The sequence below is a fragment of the Micrasema longulum genome, unplaced genomic scaffold (assembly GCF_059751315.1).
Source record: "Micrasema longulum isolate JH-2025_06_02 unplaced genomic scaffold, ASM5975131v1 h1tg000887l, whole genome shotgun sequence".
Lineage (NCBI taxonomy): Eukaryota > Metazoa > Arthropoda > Insecta > Trichoptera > Brachycentridae > Micrasema > Micrasema longulum.
Window position 1 is genome coordinate 88,266 of NW_028278078.1, and position 18,589 is coordinate 106,854.

General features: G+C 33.3%; 1 protein-coding gene across 1 annotated transcript; it reads left to right on the forward strand.

Annotated features, from left to right (window-relative positions):
- The first annotated feature begins 4,577 nt into the window (after nt 1–4,577).
- Nucleotides 4,578–13,288, forward strand: Prim1 (DNA primase small subunit). Its single transcript, XM_088231447.1, has 6 exons — nt 4,578–5,017; nt 5,906–6,075; nt 8,075–8,273; nt 8,566–8,776; nt 10,220–10,553; nt 13,186–13,288. Exons 1-6 carry the CDS (start codon nt 4,764–4,766, stop codon nt 13,206–13,208), a joined length of 1,191 nt encoding a protein of 396 aa, XP_088087573.1. The 5' UTR covers nt 4,578–4,763; the 3' UTR covers nt 13,209–13,288.
- Nucleotides 13,289–18,589: the final 5,301 nt, after the last annotated feature.

Here is an 18,589-nt window from a genome sequence, read left to right on the forward strand (position 1 = left end):
GGTTTTAACCAAATAACCACAGATCGCTGGCAAATTATTTTTGTTGGATCTTCCCTTTTATCAATATCAGTTTTAATCAACAATGTTTTAAGTATGTCCAAATGTTTGTAGACAGGCTGGATTTCCTCCCTAGGGAGCTATTTAGATCTAAATTTGTTGCCACAGAAAGGAAAACATTTTTGAGAAGATAATATGGATTTACAGGGCTACCTACCTACCATTTGCTGGTTTAAGTGATTACTTTACACACTGTGTAAGATTCACCATTCTCCGAGGGAATGTGGATATTTAAACATGGGCAGAATAATTAATGTTACACAGTGTGTAAAGTGGTCACTTGAACCAGCCAACATGGCAGGTCATAAGCCCAGTAAATGCCTGGACTTCCATATTCCTTTCTCAAAAATGTTTTCCCTCTCTGTTGCAACAAATTTAGAATATAATTTTTTATTATTACCATGATTTTACTTATGTTTTGTGTACGTATTATTAATAAAAGGATCTCTTATTTTTATAGTTTATTTTAATTTTATTTATTATTTTTAATCTTCTTGTGACCTGACATACTTTTTTTGCTTGCTTTCATTGGGGCAATAAGTATTTGAGTTATTTCAATAAAAATCAGTTTTTTTTTTAATAAAATTATATATACGAATTGCATTGCTATGATTTACTAAAATATTTTATTGTTTGGGGTCATTTTCAACGAGCTGTAAATAACCCCCTATTAGAAATTGGGTATCAAGTTGTTGTAGAGAGTGGTTTGAACCTCTGAGCTCTGATCCCTGAGCCTGCAATGGGACCATGTCCCGGTTCTAATTACCATAGCCAATTAATATTTATTTAACTTTTATGACACTTTTATATCTAATGATAAAAGAAACAGTTGCCCATATTTTTTTTTTATGCACCACCAATACGTTTTGGTGTATTGCCCAACAGAAAGATACAAAAAGTTAATACAATATTATAATTACGAAGGAGGTATTATATTCATAACTTTCACAATTATAGGACAACGCTAAATTAATTTTAATTATATTGTGCTAAGTGGTATTAAAAAAAAAAACAAATAGTCCATAGGTGTATCAAAAATACTAGAAAAACAGTTTCTCGTGGGCTTTTTAATTATATCTGTTATCTCTCATCAACTTCAGGGTGCCTGGAAGAATGACTAGACAGGTGCCACCGTTTTGTAGCAACAATACACGGACAGTGTATACTTGTAATGCAGTATTAAATAGACTTCATGAACTCGGCAATAGTTATCCCCACGTATCTGATATATTTAGTGTAGGGTATTGTTCTTATAGAACAAACCTTTTGAACTTTTTCAAAGATGGTGAATGGTAATTATATTTATTTATCCATGCATTTCATATACAGTTTTTTGTTCACTTTGCTTAGCTGTGTGAAACAGTACTTATGATTTTCTTGTTGTTTTACGGTAGAATGTTTTATTATTTAAACTTTCTACTGAATATACTGTATAATTTTTTAAAATATAAATCTTGTATAATTTTTGGTTTGATTTTTTTTTTTATAAATCTTGTTTTTAAAATTCATGTTTTTGAAAAAAAAAAGGAAAAAAATATTAAGCCAAATATGTTAATATTATAAATGTTTGTAAAAGGCAGATTTGCCGTTTATGTTAATAAAATAAAATAAATAAAATATCGAGCGTAACTCTCTATTTTTGTTAAGGCAATCAGCATACCAACGTTTTCATTTCACAAAAGGGATTGATAAGAGTACTGTCTAACATTATAATATGTTCATATACCACTGATTTTCTCAAATTGAACGGTTTAGGAAGGTAGGAAGAAATTGCCTTGAAAGGCAATCTACTCGCCCTTACGCGTATGTATGTAAACTGTATATGTAATAAATAATGGCGGTAGACTCAGATCATCTGGTGTCATTATCTTTTTTGGACATGAGTGCTGCATGCGATACTGTAGACTGGCAGTTCCCATTTTTTTTACTATGGAACCCTAATTGATCAACCTTTTTTTGGCGGAACCTCATCTTGACAATAAAAAGTAAATTGATAAGAATGTTATTTTTAAGACCCTTGATACCACCCATGACATACGTTTGTATGTTGTAATACCCGACTTGAAAAGAAAGACTATTTTTAATTTAAAATCATTACTGCACAAATTTAATGTGAAGAATGAAATTTTTCAGTTTTACTTTCTTTTTTTTTGCACAACAGGCCAGGAGGCCCAATTACAGTTGTGAATTACATCACAGAACACCCAGACTTGAGGAAATTCACATTAATTTTTTTTGTGTTCTCACCGGGAATCGAACCCGAAACCTTCCGTGTGTGAGTCAAGCGTCTTGACCACTACACCACGGAGGCCGCCATTACCACTTATAATAGCACTAAAATTAGGTTTATTATTATTATTATGGATAACGCGCCATACCTCACGGGCACTTTACAAGTGATTATATAAAGATATAAATTTAATTTTAACTTTTTAATTTAAGAAAAATAATGTACTTTGTCACCACATGCTAAGAATTTATTCAAATGATTTAGAGAACAAGTGGGTTTTAAGTTTCTTCTGAAACATCACTTCACTCTCACAGTTTCGGACTTCTGCTGGGAGAGCATTCCATGTCGTAGGGCCTGCGACCGCAAATGCGTGTTTACCAAATTTAGTGCGCTGTTTGCGAAGAGGTATAATAACTTTTTCTTTCAACGTAGATGTAGCTGATCTAAGCGTAAGACGTCTGTCAGCTAGTTCATCTGGAATGCAGAGTTCCCTTAGATATTCTGGAGCAGAGTTGTGCAGTGACTCATACATAAGCCAACAGAGTTTGTATTCCACCGTCTGTGGAAAACGTAGCCAGTGTAATTCCGGAAATAGTGGGGTGATATGACTGAACTTAGAAATTTCAAAAATAAGTCTCGCTGCGGCATTCAATACAGACTGTAGGCGAGTCATTTCTGACAGATAAATTCAGAGATCTGGAGCGGCATCCAGTGTAGTTCTAAACTTGTTTCTAGTGTAGACGTAAGCTGAAAAGCCAGTCTCACATCACTAAGTAGATACAAACGGAGCAGAATCATGATAGCCTTCTCGTAACACTCGGAAGCCCTGGGACCCTTCTGTGAAACCCCAGGGTTCCGCAGAACACCTTTTAGGAACCGCTGCTGTTGACCATAATATTTTTCTTGAGCACCTGGAAATAACTTATAGTATCCGTGACCGAGCACATGTGTGGTTCAGTTCATACCTTCATGAAAGAGAATATACAGTTCTGTTCCAGGGCAAAAGTTCACTTAACTTTTAATTGTCTACTGAAGTGCCTCAAGAGTCAGTACTCAGACCACTCCTCTGTCTTCTTTGCACTAAAGATATAGAGAACATTATCAAAGAATGTGGATTGTGGTCTCACTGCTATGTAGGATGAAACGCGGATTTATTTTTATTGTAAACCAGGTAAGAGGAGTGTGTTTATTAGCTTAATTGATAGATGCATCGAGAAAATAGGAAACTAGATGGCTGAAAATATACTAACATAAAACCCATCCAAAACAGTATAGTTTGACACTACCCAATACAAGGAGTATCACTTTACCTGCTGTAACGTACGCGTTACTACGACTTGCTGGATCGTCACCTGTGTCAGCCGCAGTCAGACTTACCAGCATAAACGGGAAGCAACCCTCTCAAAAAGAGTCAAAAGACCAGGTCGGAAGGTAGGGGCATGACTGCACCGACTGCAAGTCAACCTCAATAGCTCTGAAAGTGACTTTCCACCCTGATTATTGTAATGGTGTCTACGCAGGTCTACCAATGAACAAATTTACTCGGAATCTCTAAGTTCAGTCGTATCACTCCACTGCTTTGGGAATTATACTGGCTATGTTTCCCACAGAGGGTGGAATGCAAACTCTGTCGGCTCATGTACAAGTCACTACATAACTCTGCTCCGGAATATCTAAAAGAGCTATGCATTCAGTAAACGCAGTGCTGGGACAATGGAGTTGTGGTAGAGTGCGATTTGAACCTCGATCCTTTGGTTCGTGAGTTCACAATACTACCACGGGACCACAACACAGTTTTTCATTTTACTAAATCCGTAGTATGTGAAGACAAAATAAATTGTTTCAATTTTTGGTGAATTATTCATATTTATGGCATCACTTTGTAAAGCACCCTTGAGGTATTTGCGATTAAATTGTGAAAATGGCGATATGTAAGTCATTAATAATAATGATAAATGCAGAACCTAATACCTACTCACTTTTTATGTTAATCCTATTTTAAGCATTATTTTGAGGGAAATTAAAAATAAAGAATAATAAAAATGTATTCCAGAATGCCAAATTGATAGTTTTTTATAATATATTGAGCAAATTATAAAATATGTTGTACCTGTAAACATAATATTTTTTGCAGTACAGCTGCATTACAATTATTTTGTTTTATCAAATAAGATTAGCAAAATCATTTTATTCATTACGATTTATTTTATTGTAAGTAAGAACCGTCGGCGTCGCAGTTACTTTCGCTTTTTCCTGCATCAGTTTAGCCAACAGATAAACTTAAAAAAATAGAATTCGATTTGATTTTGGCGGGTCACAACAAAGAACTGTCAAAGTCGAAATTCGTGCGCGCATGTATGCGAGCATACATTGTTTTAAAATATTAAGAGTTTTAAAAATATATATCCGTAACGTGAAATAGTTTGATTTTATAAGTAATTACGGAGTTTTGTTATTGTTGTCCTTCGCCATTGCTATGGCTTTCAATTCAAACCTTCTTCCAGACCTGCTTCCCGTCTATTACAGTCGTTTCTTCCCTATAAATATATTCTGCCGGTGGCTGAGCTGTGGATGTTCACCCCATCCTTTATCTCACAGAGAATTATCTTTCACCCTTGCCGAGGATGTATATATACGATATCTCTCAATCTCGAATCAAAAGGATTTACAAGCGCTTTTTCAAAAAAAGTGTCCATATAAAATAGATATAGGAGCCGTTTACAATTCAAAGTAAGTTTACGTTATATATAAATAAAATGAATAATTTAATTATGCTCACTGTGTACCTCAACATAAACTTTTAGGTAAACATAAACCATTTTATATTTGAAGCACTAACTTTGTGGTTATTCATTATAATAAAATAAATAAAACAACTTACCATCAAACATTAAACCTGCATTCTACACAACTAATAATATAGGAACATTGTTAATAAATCTCAAAGACAAAGTCCATAAATATAATAAATCTGGGATATACCAATTAAATTGTAATGATTGCGATTCAATACTTCATGCTGAAAATAAAATATTAAAATTAGACAACTTAGAAATCTTAGAAATTAAAAAAGCGATTCGTAATAAGAAAAAATCAATTAATAACCAAATAAAACATATTTCTTTTAGTCCTCTCCTGTCTAGCTTCGAAAATATTGATATCAAATTACCAAATTATTAAGGGAAAAAAGACTTCATTTATTGGGTCCACATGTTAGTATTTAGTTGACATGATAAAAATAAAATAGGAAATAATTCATTAGTTACATATACCTTGACAAAGAAGCTTGTTTGCTTTGAAACCGGTTGGTGGAAAAAAAAAAAATTAGTGGTTAAAAACAAAGTTGTTTTATTTATTTTATATACCATTTTATGTTTAAATAAAACTGTTTTGTTTTTTTTCTTTTGTATGGTATATGCTCTTCTATGTGGGCACAATTTAGTTCTTGCTGTAACGAAAATAAGTCAAACATTTTTGTATTTTTTTGGCAAATATTCGGATGACATGTGTTGGAGATTAGGATTTCCAGCAATACTGAAACTATTCATAACGATTGACATAAAACAATACCACACAGTGTAAACCGTCACTTCTTTCTATTAGTACCTTGTTTTCCAGGCCATCCATGAGTAAACAGGGTTCCATTGTGTTATCAAGAGAGCTTGTATTTGATATTGACCTGACAGACTACGATGACACAAGAACATGTTGTCAAGGAGCTGATGTATGCGATAAATGTTGGAAGTTTATGGTTGTAGCCTGTCAAATACTGGAAGCTGCTCTCAAAGGTAAACTTGTAATTCTAAATAGCTGCAGTTCAATTTACTTTTCAGCTATACTCGTATTGTTGTGGTAACTGCAATAAGTCGTATGTCAAAATATTACATTCAGGTTTATCTTACCTTTCTAGCTAATCTAGCTTACTACATTACGAGACAACTAACATTAAAAGTGATTTTTAGTATTAATCCGAAGTACAATCGATAATTTATTTCATTGCAGAAATCATACAATAATTTTCATAGAAACGAGGTTCTGTTAGAATATCTGCGCAGCAGAAAATGATACACAATTTATTTAATAACTCGCTTAATATAATATACAATAAAAGGCAGCAATTTTGGGGTTCGCAACTCGTTATTTTGCATTCTAAAATAATCCATTTTTAATTTTATTTCAAAATAATGTGTTTAAACCTTCATTTTTTTATTACTTTAGAATAATGGCAATGAAGATTACTTGCTATCATGTCAAATAGACATATCCTCTTATGCACATTTTTCTACAACATCATTTTTATCGCTTAAGATATCCAGAGCCTTTCACATATCTCTCTACGCCTACTGGCTAGTAAATACACGCAAGGGTTGTAGGGAAAAGTTCAAAAACAAATTCATGGCAGTACATTATTAATGCATTATTAAATTAATGTTCTATAAAGGAAATTATATTTTTTTACATAATGAGGAAGTTCAGTGGTTTGTTTTTTTATTTGTTAATAGACTATCAAAAGAAGCCAAAAAAATATTTTTATGTGTCGAATTATCAGTGCTATAATTTTACAAGTTTTGCAATTACTCCGTCTGTGACATCACAAGTTCTCTATGGTGAGTCCGGCTGGTTGGTGAATTGGCTTCCCGTAAACCGGAAATGTATCACACTCTATCATTGATTCACTAGAACTCGTGACGTTATTCAAAGTAGTTAATTTCATTAATTTTTTCATGCATTTTTGAGAAACTTCACATTACAATGAAATACTCTAATTTTTACCGCATAAACATTTTTTATATCCAATTTCTTGTAGCACTGAACTACCTCATTCTGTGGCATTAAGGTAAGGGGTACATGTCACTAAAATTGAGAAAATGAGTTTAGTATGCAGTTCCACTCTATAAGGTCTACGGAAGGTTGGGTGAAGAGATACAAGTTAGGAAAAATTTATTAATTTATTGAAATTAATAAAAGTATTGACTTTATCGATAAAATTGGTGAATGTCGAATAATTCGAAGATACTGTTAAATAAAAAAGTACATGAGAATTGCCTTTAACAACATAGAAAAATAAAATATAAAAAGAAACCCAATATGTATTATACCGCTTGACATATTATCAGATCACAGACAGTGTATACGTGTAATGCCGTATTAAATAGACTTCATGAACTCGGCAATAGTTATTCCCACATATCTGATATATTTAGTGTAGGGTATTGTTCCTATAGAACAAACCTTTTGAACATTTTCAAAGATGGTGAATGGTAATTATATTTATTTATTCATGCATTTCATAATATATATATATATACACATACAGTTTTTTGTTCACTTTGCCTAGCTGTGTGAAACAGTACTTATGATTTTCTTGTTATTTTACTGTAGAATATTTTATTATTTAAACTTTCTACTTAATATGTTGTATAATTTTTAGGTAAATTTTTTAGCTATAAATCTTGCATAATTTTTGGTTTATTTTTTTTTAAATATAAATCTTGGGTATAAGGAAATTCATGTTTAAAAAAAAAAAAAATTGTATTAAGCCAAATATGTTAATATTATGAATGTTTTTAAAAGGCAGATTTGCCGTTTATGTTTATAAAATAAAATAAATAAAATTGTATATTAAATAATTAAATTAGTAACAAACTTTAAATGTCTCCCCTGCACAATCAGCTAATAGTGACATGTACCTCTTTACCTAAATGCAACAGAATTTTACTTTAAAACCGTGTAAAACTGGACTACGATGTACATATTTTTAAAACCCTGAACATACCCGGTTTCTAGAGGACTTTGGCTTCAGCAGCGTGTTGTGGGTGTACTCGGGGCGCAGGGGTGTCCACTGCTGGGTGTCCAGCCACGAGGCACGCTCCCTGTCGTCGGCCGGGAGGGCGGCCCTGGGGGACTACCTCGCTCTCGTTACAGGAGGAGACTCCCAGGCCAAGAAAGTTCACCTGAACTCCGATAACATCCACTCGAGTATCAAGTAAGGAAAATATAAAGACCGTAAGAACTTGTCAAAAGAGATCCTTTTTATATGATTGATTAATTCATTCATCATCATCATCATTCTCCTTTCCACATTCATTGGTGCATAGGGCACTGAATTTTTAAACCAAATGCAATGCCTCTCAATCATCCAGGAAATTAGATATTACCGTGTAAAACCACATTGAAGTTTCTTTATTGTTTTTAAACCTTTTTGTTACTGTCACATACTGAAAAAGAAAATCGTTGGCAATGTAAACCCTTATTACATTTGTCTTCTTTTATTTCAGACGCGCTATCAAAGTAGTTACAGGATTGTTCGATGATATTTTGAATGATCAGCAGTTTATTTCGACCCCTGAAGGCGTTGCTAAATTTCTCCGTCTGTTGCCTGATGAAAACCTTGTATCCCAAGTTCAAAAATCTTTCCATGGACTCCCTGCAGACTCCAGTGTACGATGGAAGAACTTCCTTCAGGTCTACAGAGCATTCTGGAATGAAGTAATTATGTATATATTTTGCCCTTCAGTATGCTAATTTAAGCTTTACATGATTTTTTGCTTGGCTTTTTTTTAATTTTTTTAAAATTTATTTTTCAAAAATATTTACAAAATAGTCTTAAATTAAAGTCCTGCTGAGTTGCATACATACAACTCGTCAGCAGGTTCTTATAAATTACATCGATTATTTACACTTAACCTACATTAACAATAATTTTACTTGAAAAACAATTACAGATTACATTATGAAAAATTAAAAACCATCACTAATACAAAAAACTTTTTTCTAATAACCATAATTTGAGCAAACGTCGCACTCCTGTATTTAACTCAGTATTTTTAATATTGTTTGGTAACATGTTAAATATTTTAGGTATACTGTATTGCAGTGTCCTTTTGCCATATTTATTGCAGTATCTAGGAGCAGCTAGCCCTTCCATACTAGTAAACCTGGTGTTGTAATCATGTACCAACTTGAGTTTATACTCGGAGTGCGACGCATGCTGACAAATTAATTTGTACCAAAGTAGAGTTTAGCGATCATGTGAAAGGAAACCATTAAATAATGTGATAAAATAACTCATCATCATCATCAGTGGTGCTACAGCCCGTTCCGAGCCCTGACCTCTTCCAGAATCTGTTTTTCCATTCCTCCTTGCACCCTGAAGCTCTTTTCCAGTTCATCAGGTCCATTGCTCTCATGTCACTTTTCACACCATCTAGCCATCTTAATTTTGGTCTACCTCTGCTTTGTCTGCCTCCCTAAATGGTATTAAGAATTTTACTGGGGGTACGATTATCATTTATTCTGTGGACATGGCCTAGCCACTGTAATCCAACTAACATAACCATTAATGTAACCATTAACAATCGTATAAAAGGAAACGGTTAAAGATTATGATAAAATAAAATCTAAATAAAATAAATAAATATGCATTTTCCACGTCAATCAAATTGTCACACTGAAACACATGGAAAGAAAAAGGAAAATTAATGGAATGATGAATAAATTTGCAAATTTATATTTTGATTATTTTAAAACATAAAATTGCTTTCCTACCAAGATTAATTGGGGGCCTACTTGGGAATTTTTATGGTTCAGTATTTTAGTAATTTACCGTCTCGATATATACAGATGAAGATAGCGTTCATAATCGAGGCACTGAAATCAGTTGTAGTAGAGACTAAAGCTATGTCATTTTAGAGCGTAGATATGTGTACCGTGACGTACGCTTCCCCTTGTTTCATATTGATGTACCTACCCAAAACATGAAGGTGGGAGGTTGGTAGTATATCTTTATAATCGCTAGAGGGAATTTATCTTCAACTATACCTTCAAGGTGAAGGTATGACGTCTTTATCTTCCCATCATAATCGAGGCCCTGGTACAAACTAATTACTGTAATTACTATTGTTATTACTAATGGTCTACTCAATCTTACAGCATAATGGAAATCGGCGCCTGAAACATCTTATCGAAGAAATACAACTCCAATGGTGCTACCCACGGTTAGATATCAACGTTACCAAAGGGTCCAACCATTTGTTAAAGGCCCCCTTCAGTATCCATCCCAAAACGGGCCGAGTCTGCGTAGTGTTCCGAGCTGCGAACGCCGCCAAACTGCGGCCAGCTGATGTTCCTCACTTAGCGAGCCTTCTGGATGAACAGGCTTCTGATCATGTGGAGGGGAAGGCCATGATGCAAGAGGCAGTTGCTGCCTTCCAGGACCATGTATGGGTCTTGGAGAAAGAAGAGGCCAAAAGGAAACGAACCCTAGGTTGGTAATTTTTTTATTTATCGATGAATCGGCATTCACTTCGTAACACTTCACGATAAATTATTATGAAACAAAAACTTTATCATTAGTGTTACGAACTTTTATTGCCCTTTCAACTTTCCGCCCGGGTGTTCATTCAAATATACACAAAATGTAAGTTTATTTACTCCCGTACCACCGAAATTAAATAATGACGAGTGTATTTTTAAATTACTGGTATCTCTAAGTATGTGTCTCTATTTTATTCTGCTTGTGTTGGTAGTCAGCATTACGCACAAAAGTTCCTTTTTTAGTTCGACAGCTGGCTTTTGGCTAGTTTATTTGATTTAGAGCGAATTCCTGTTGTCCTTCTGATTTATATTCAAAGTATCGTATACACATGAACAATACAATAGATAAGACAATATTGTTTTGTCCCAAGTCTGTAATCAGCCTCGACTGCGCAGGACAAAATGCTAGGATAATACGAAAATTTGGCCTCAGTACACACGTGAGCGCTACGAAAATAAATACACAACGGCATTTATTACGACCGAGTTCACCAAAAATATTATTTATTTTATACCAAGATTTATTGGAATTGTTAAAGGACAAACTAAATACTAATAAATATTTTTTTCTGCCCCTATTTTTGATTGATGAAATTCCCAAGAGCGACATATAAGCGTCATACAAATCGCTCTTGTCCATGCACATACACGATGCGGAGGACAATGCGGAGATGATGGATGTAATTATTGTTTTGCAGGCATAGCCTACCTGTCTATCTTTGTGATAATGATTCGGAACAATGTCCTGTCCTACAAATTGCTGTTTACACGTGGACTATGGTCGAATCTTAAGACAGAACAATATTTTACTTCCTGTGTTAAAGGCCTTTAAGACATGTATTTAATATATGTATATCACCAAATAGATTGAGTTTTTCTACTGACATTTCTGGGTGGAACTGCATTTTAATTATAATAATAAAAATACGTATACAGTTTTATTCCACTTTCCACTAGTCTGACGATGTCGGTCACGAAACCCGGTCACTAGTAAAAATTTATAAATAAAAGTAGGATAAAACTATATACGTATTTTTATTATTATAATCACTAAAGTTAAACTAATTTGAATAAAAATATATTGTATGATAATAATTATGCTTCATTAATATTGTCAATTGATTATCAGTTTGAAACCTAGTGTTCATTAAAAATTCATGTTAAATAAAAAGGTTTTTTTTTTTTAAATTTCTTTTTTTTATCGATGTGAGAACTTATTACTCATTTTTTGTGTCATTACAATTCTCTATATTTGTGACTTTATGGAAATACATTGTTGGTCGGCGTGCATCACTGCCAATCTACAATTTTGACAAAAATGATGTTTTCATAACAAATATTGGATGTTCCCTAATCATACGATACGCGTGAGACCAATAGGAGGCGAGCTTTCTGAAGAAGAGCAGTACCGCGAATCGAAGTAAATAATGTGTTAGATTTGATTTTAAGAACAGTTTTTTCTGTCTCTTGTAAAAAGTTGATTTAGTAGATTGGCGATAATGCTTTTATTTTTTATTTTCTAATAATTTAAGGATAAATTTCTGTTTATACGTATGTAGGTATAATGTTTATGTTTTATAATATCATTTATTTAGTGCTTTCACACTTATAGATTACACAGATAGGTAATCTAAGCTTAATCCAGTTAAAGGATTATTCAAACATTGTCAGCTGTGCTTACAGTTTGGTTAACCCTTTTAAACCATGGAGCTGATCATCGCCTCAAAATTTTCATGCAAATTTTTATGTTAATTTATTTTTGAGATTTTCACAGTAATTTTCCGTGATTATTGCCTGGCCACTTTTAAGATACCATTATTTTATTCTTAGAACCCTAGCCTCCCTTCATTTTTTAATATTTTTATTCCTTCTCTATTCTGGATCCTTATCCTGTCTCCTTCCAAACTCATTTCCTGATCCCGCATTACTCATCATTTATTGTGCATGACATAATGTATTCTTATGAAGTTTATATGTGCCAGCTTTATCAGCCCACTTGAAAACGGGTGTTATTTTTAATTACTTGTTTTTTCTCAATATATGTCTTTTTTTATAAAAAATAAATTCTACAAATTTTTAGCAATAACTCTGCCAAAGTACATATACAGGATTACTGGTTAAGTCGACCTAGATCCTTTAAGACTTAGTAGTTTCCATCATTCCTGACTGATTTGAGTATAAAACACCGTACCCCAAACTTAACAGTTTTCAAGATATTGCATATTAAAGTTTTTTTTTTTAAATCGTATTTTTGTCTATTGGCCTAATTTTTTTGTTTTTTTTTCTTCTAATTTATTTGTGTTTGCGATTTTTGTGTAGTAGATATGTTGCTATATTATTCTTAACCCTAAAACTGCAGTTTACTGAACCGACTGGGTCGTAGTAGACGATCGATAGTTATAAATTGAAATAAATTCGTAAAAAAAAAAATTTCTTTCCGAAATATTTAAAAAAGCAAAATAATAAAATTGTGTAACACTAATAACAAAGTTAATGCTTTAAATATTGATTTCATAATTTATGCGCAAAGTTTTATTTTTATAATGACTTAATTAATTTTTTGAAAATCTTTTTTTTTTCAGCGGAAGACAGCATTGAATTTTGAATCGACTGTTAGAATGATAATCGAGTACTATTTGTAAAATACCCAAAGTACATAAATAAAATACTTTCTTAATTTTCAAACGTTCTTTGATTTCCCCCTATCTTTAGAAATAAGTGGAAGACATAAAATCAATACAAGAGCTAACTTTTTCTAGGTGTTTATGTAAGTACTTATGTCTATCCATATTTCACAATCAAATATATTTGCAATGAATCCTTACAAGAAAGAAGTGTTCAGTAATCCACTAATTGGCTTAGTTATTCATAACCTACTGTGAAAATAACCTCAGTCTTTAGGAAACTTCGCAATGCACTTCAAATCTTTATGTATGTAATATTTTTTTAATACTTTCAAGTATCTTATTATCTTTTAATATCTGAGAAATTAGTGTTTATAAGTTTTAGTATAAAATAGCGTGTGATTTTTATTTTAAATGGTTTTATATTTTTAATATCCATTCACTCCGTTTTGTTTGTTTTAACAGTGTTCAACTTTTTGTGGCTATCTTTTCTTGTACCTTCGTATCAAGAAGAATTATGCGGAGCTTTTAATAGCCGCACTATATATTTACAATTGGGTGAGAATGGAAACATTGAGCATCGGAATCAAGTATGTAATACATTTTCTTTTATGTATCTTCCTTTCTTAGTTGAATTTCAATAATGGGTGTCAATCGTGTCATTATCATGATCAAACACCCACTAGTCAATGATGTACTCCATTGGTTCCGTTTTGTGGACGACATCTGCTGTTTTTATCAAGAGTCATCCCGACAACTAGATTCCTTCCTTAACCACATTAACCTCCTACATCACAATATAAAATTCACCCTGGAATCCAATGATGACAATTCCCTAAACTTCCTAGACTTAACCTTAAAAATCGAGAACAATAAAATTGCATTTAATATTTACAGAAAACCTACTCACACAGACTCGGTCATTCCGGCTTATCTTCACACCCTATGCAACATAAATTGGCCAGTTTCCACTCAATGCTTAACCGATTGATCAATATTCCACTGAGTCCCTCCAACTTCCAAACTGAACTAAACATTATTAAACTTATTGCCCATAATAATCAGTATGACCCCAATATAATTGATAAAATGCTAAAACGCAAACAAAATAACAAATTGAGTCAAACGTTTTAATATTCTAGCGGTGGTGATATATCTAACAACCCACAAACCTGGCGTAGAATTATATACATTGGACCTCTGTCTAGAAAAATAAGTAATCACTTTCCCACAGCTATAAAACCCGCTTTTTACACTAATAATAATATTACCAAATCACTATTTAATTCTAAGTCAAAAACAGAGCTGCTAAACAAGAGTGGCATTTACCAGATATCATGCGAATGCAAAAAAGTCTATATTGGACAAACAGCGCGAAATCTTAAAACTAGGCTAAACGAACACCGCCGTTGCCTGACCAATAATAATTTCTCGGAATTCGCGAATCATATAATAGACAGTAACCACTCATTTCATAATCACACCCTAAAACTCCTGCACCAAGTAAATAACAAAGGCAGTAATATGAATAATTTAGAAATTATAGAAATTCACAAAAATTTAAATTCTGAAAACAACCTAATTAATAATCACTGACTATGTACTATAACTACTATATTGACTATGTTCCCTTTGCGACCACCCTCACCGCACTCACCCTCTTAGACCCGCGTCTGTTAACACTCTCTTAGCCGAGCAATGTCTTCCCACACATTAAATCTTAGACTTACTTATTGCAACTTCCACTTATGTGCTAAATTTTAAGAAATAAATTCGACTTAATGTTCTGTCCATGTTTTCATATCTGTACTTAAGATAACCATCCATTCATATGCCAACACCTTAGATAAGGAAAAAAAACCCCCTGCTCTAAGTTTCACTGATTAATCCGTTTATTTTTTGTTTAGATTCGATGACATTGTGAACAATATTCTGTGTTTATTATATTAGTTTTATATCACCCGTCGATGGGAGGAGTGCTCTCCCGAAACTATAGTTGTGTTCTTGTAAAAGAATAAAATTGTGTAACACTGATAACAAAGTTTTATTTTCATAATAATTTATGATGAAATTGATTTAATTTCTTGCAATTTTTAAAACAAACTGTAACACCATAGCATACTACAAAATATTATATCATAGGTATTGATGCTTTACATTTTGGTCGATGCTTCTACCTATGTATATCAATAGGTACTGACTTATCACGAATAATTCCTAGCAAAGGCGTAGCCAGGATTATCGCCACGGGAAGCCCAAATAAGATAACGTGTTCTGTTTTAAAAAATGGGTTTGTTTGAACCATTGAAAACACTCAAAAGTAATTAGTTGCAATGCTCTTCGAACCTATCTTATTCCAGCACTAGCGTATGAGAGTTCTGGCTAAATCTTGCAAAATTTCTTTCTCAAATTTATTTTTAGTTTCCGGAACCCCTTTTCTATGCACATTCGTCATAAAGACCGACAAGCCGGTTTTTTGTCATTGTTGACTGTAACCAAGTTTTTACCCTCCGTAAGATTCTAAACGATCTTTAGGTTGTGCAACAGAGAAAGAAAACATTTTTGAAAAGGAAATATAGAAGTCTAGGCATTTACAGGAGTTTTGACCTGTCATTGGCTGGTTTAGGTGGCCACTTCACACATTGTGTAACATTCACCATTATGTTATTTAACCAGAATATAAAAATTGTGTTTTTTTTTTATAATATATTCTCTATAATTTTTCATTTGACTCGATGAGCCAGAAGGGGGCTCCCCGCCGTGCCCCACTGTGGCTGCGCCTATGATTCCTAGGTAGTTGGGACTAGAAAATAAATTTTTAATGTAAATATGATAAAAGTAAATAATGAATATGAAAAATGTAACCTTTGTTCTTAAATGTCCCTCATGCCTACTGAAACAATAAGTGACATAAAAGTTGTTAAAACTATGACTTATATCAAATATATTTAATCTCAAACTCTAATAATGTTGAACAATATTTTTTTGTGCCCAAATCTTGGTAGACAAATATGGAATTTACCCTCAATAGATATTATTATAATATCTGAGATGGGGCAATTTTTTTGAAAAGTGGTTTTCAATGTCTAGGCATTTATAGAGCTCATGGCATCCATATTTAAATGTGACTTTTTCAACTCGTAAATATGACAACTAAAAACCGGAAGTGTTAACAGTTACTACTTTATGAACCTACACAGTTAAATTTTAACTGGGTTTTAATGTTATTTAATTTTAATACTAAATAATGAATACTAGAACAAAATATAACATGTCGGTTGTCAATTTGGGCCTAGCTGAAAAAAAAAGCAATAATTTATGTATCTACTAGTGCAAAAATAGGTCCCGATTTGAATATATGAGTCTGATCACTTTGGCTAAAGTTATGTGCGTGTTTTTTATGGAACTCACCAGCTTACAATGTAAAAAGGGTTTTTACAACTTATAATAATGAAAATAAGTTTATTCTGGTAACAAAGCTGAATAGTGCAGAGCCAATTTCATAAAAAATAAAGTTAAAAAATTCTCACAAAATGAGAAAAAAAATTGAAACAAAATTAGAATAAAATTAACGGTGTAGCAAAAAACCAAATGGGAAAGAAAAAAAAACAGTTTTTACAGAAAAAATAAAATCAATAATAAGACACTACTATAGAACAATAATGTCCTTATGGCAGTCTCAATATTTGTAGTCAATGCCTGAATAAGAGGAAGTAGATCTACCCTGCATTGACTTGGAAAAACACGCCAATTTTACTCAACATAGGCTCTTTGCTAAAGTAGGGCAGCTAAGACATTCACCCGTCCAACTGCGATCATTTCAGAGGCACCCCGATATGTAAGCAATCCAAACAATATGTATTGTTATAGGTGACCCTTAAATGCTTTATTTAGCATTGAATTTAGGTACCGTTGTATATAATCGAAGTTTATTTGTGTTATAAACTACAGTAGGTTTCCAAATTAATGGGGACAGTACCAATATTTTGTGATTTTAATGTTTATACTGTCTCTACTTCTAAATAACTTTGATTTGATGAGAATTCCTTTGTTATTTTTGCTGCTGCTATCATCACCGACACTTTTAAGAAGTGGCAATACCAGCAAAGCGTCGTTAAAATGTTGAGGTTATTTCCACGTGAACATCATTTTTATGAAAACGAGCAGTCGAGGGTCTTGTAAAAAAAAATATGTATAAATTATTTTAACGGGTTTTAACAGTTCAGCTATATCAAAACGTAAGTAATTATTCATTATCTACCAATGTTGTTTTATGTTCATATCTTATTTTTATTCGTGGTTTTGCCGTATTGACTCCAGTAGTGTGTTTTTTCAGTGTGGTCAGATCTTTAGACACTTCCCCAAGTAATTTTTTGGAAATGAAAACAATATTATTAATCACTAAACATTCCCAAAGGGAAAAAGCAGCGATTACCCTGGGGAAAAAATCTATCAAAACCTGTCCTTTGAAGTGGATCGTGCTGGGAAATGTAGCAGAAAATGAACCACCACACCTCATACTGACTGAAAAATCAGAGACTTATGTCTCCGAATCCGTTAAAAAGGTGTGGCTCGTCTAACCTTGATGATCAATGAAGAAGGTAACGAGGTCTCCCAAAGGAAAATCCAGAGGAAATCAGCTGAGGAGAATCACATTGGTCATCGGCCAGTTAAAAAACCTCGTCTCACGGTAGCTACAAGTAAAAAATGGCTGTAATGGAGCAAAGTGCACCAATACATGACTTTTGTGGACTGAAATTGAGTATTTATCATTTTTGTGGTTTTTATGCTTTTAAAACATTTATTATAAGAAAGTGTATTTACCATTAAGAATAGACTGCATAAGTTCGTCAATAAATAAATAATTACTTTTTTTTAATTGTGCTTCTCTGAGGAGTCCATATTGCAATTTTTTGTGAACAAACCATCGCTCATTCGACGACACCCAGGAGAGAGATTCCATCCGGACTGTCTTGTGGAGATGATCAAACATCCCACCAGCATTATTGTGTGGTCAGTCATCTCTTCCAGGGGGATAGGGCGCCTCCATTTCATACAAGGGACTATAAGGCAGGATCAGTACAGACAAGTACTGGAAAATCTCTTACTCCCTCAAGTCGAAGAATGATTTCCTGGTGGTCAAGAGTACATATTTATGCACGTCTCCGCACCCTGTTATAAAGCCAGAACTGTCACTGCATTCCTGTCTGGAAATAATGAGAAGGTTTTATCTTGGCCGGGGAATTCTCCCGACATGAATCCCATTGAAAACCTGTGGGAGCTCAAGAAGAGGGAGATTGCCAAGGCGGTGATCTTAACCAATCACCGGTTCATCAAAATCCTCACCCGAGTGTGGCCTTAC

Bases quoted from the DNA above. Each gene is read 5' to 3' on its own strand.
- Prim1 (XM_088231447.1), top strand. From the start codon at position 4,764: ATGGCTTTCAATTCAAACCTTCTTCCAGACCTGCTTCCCGTCTATTAC. The intron at 5,018-5,905 runs GTAAGTTTACGT...CTTGTTTTCCAG, and splicing joins GGAGCCGTTTACAATTCAAA to GCCATCCATGAGTAAACAGG. The intron at 8,777-10,219 runs GTAATTATGTAT...TCAATCTTACAG, and splicing joins ACAGAGCATTCTGGAATGAA to CATAATGGAAATCGGCGCCT.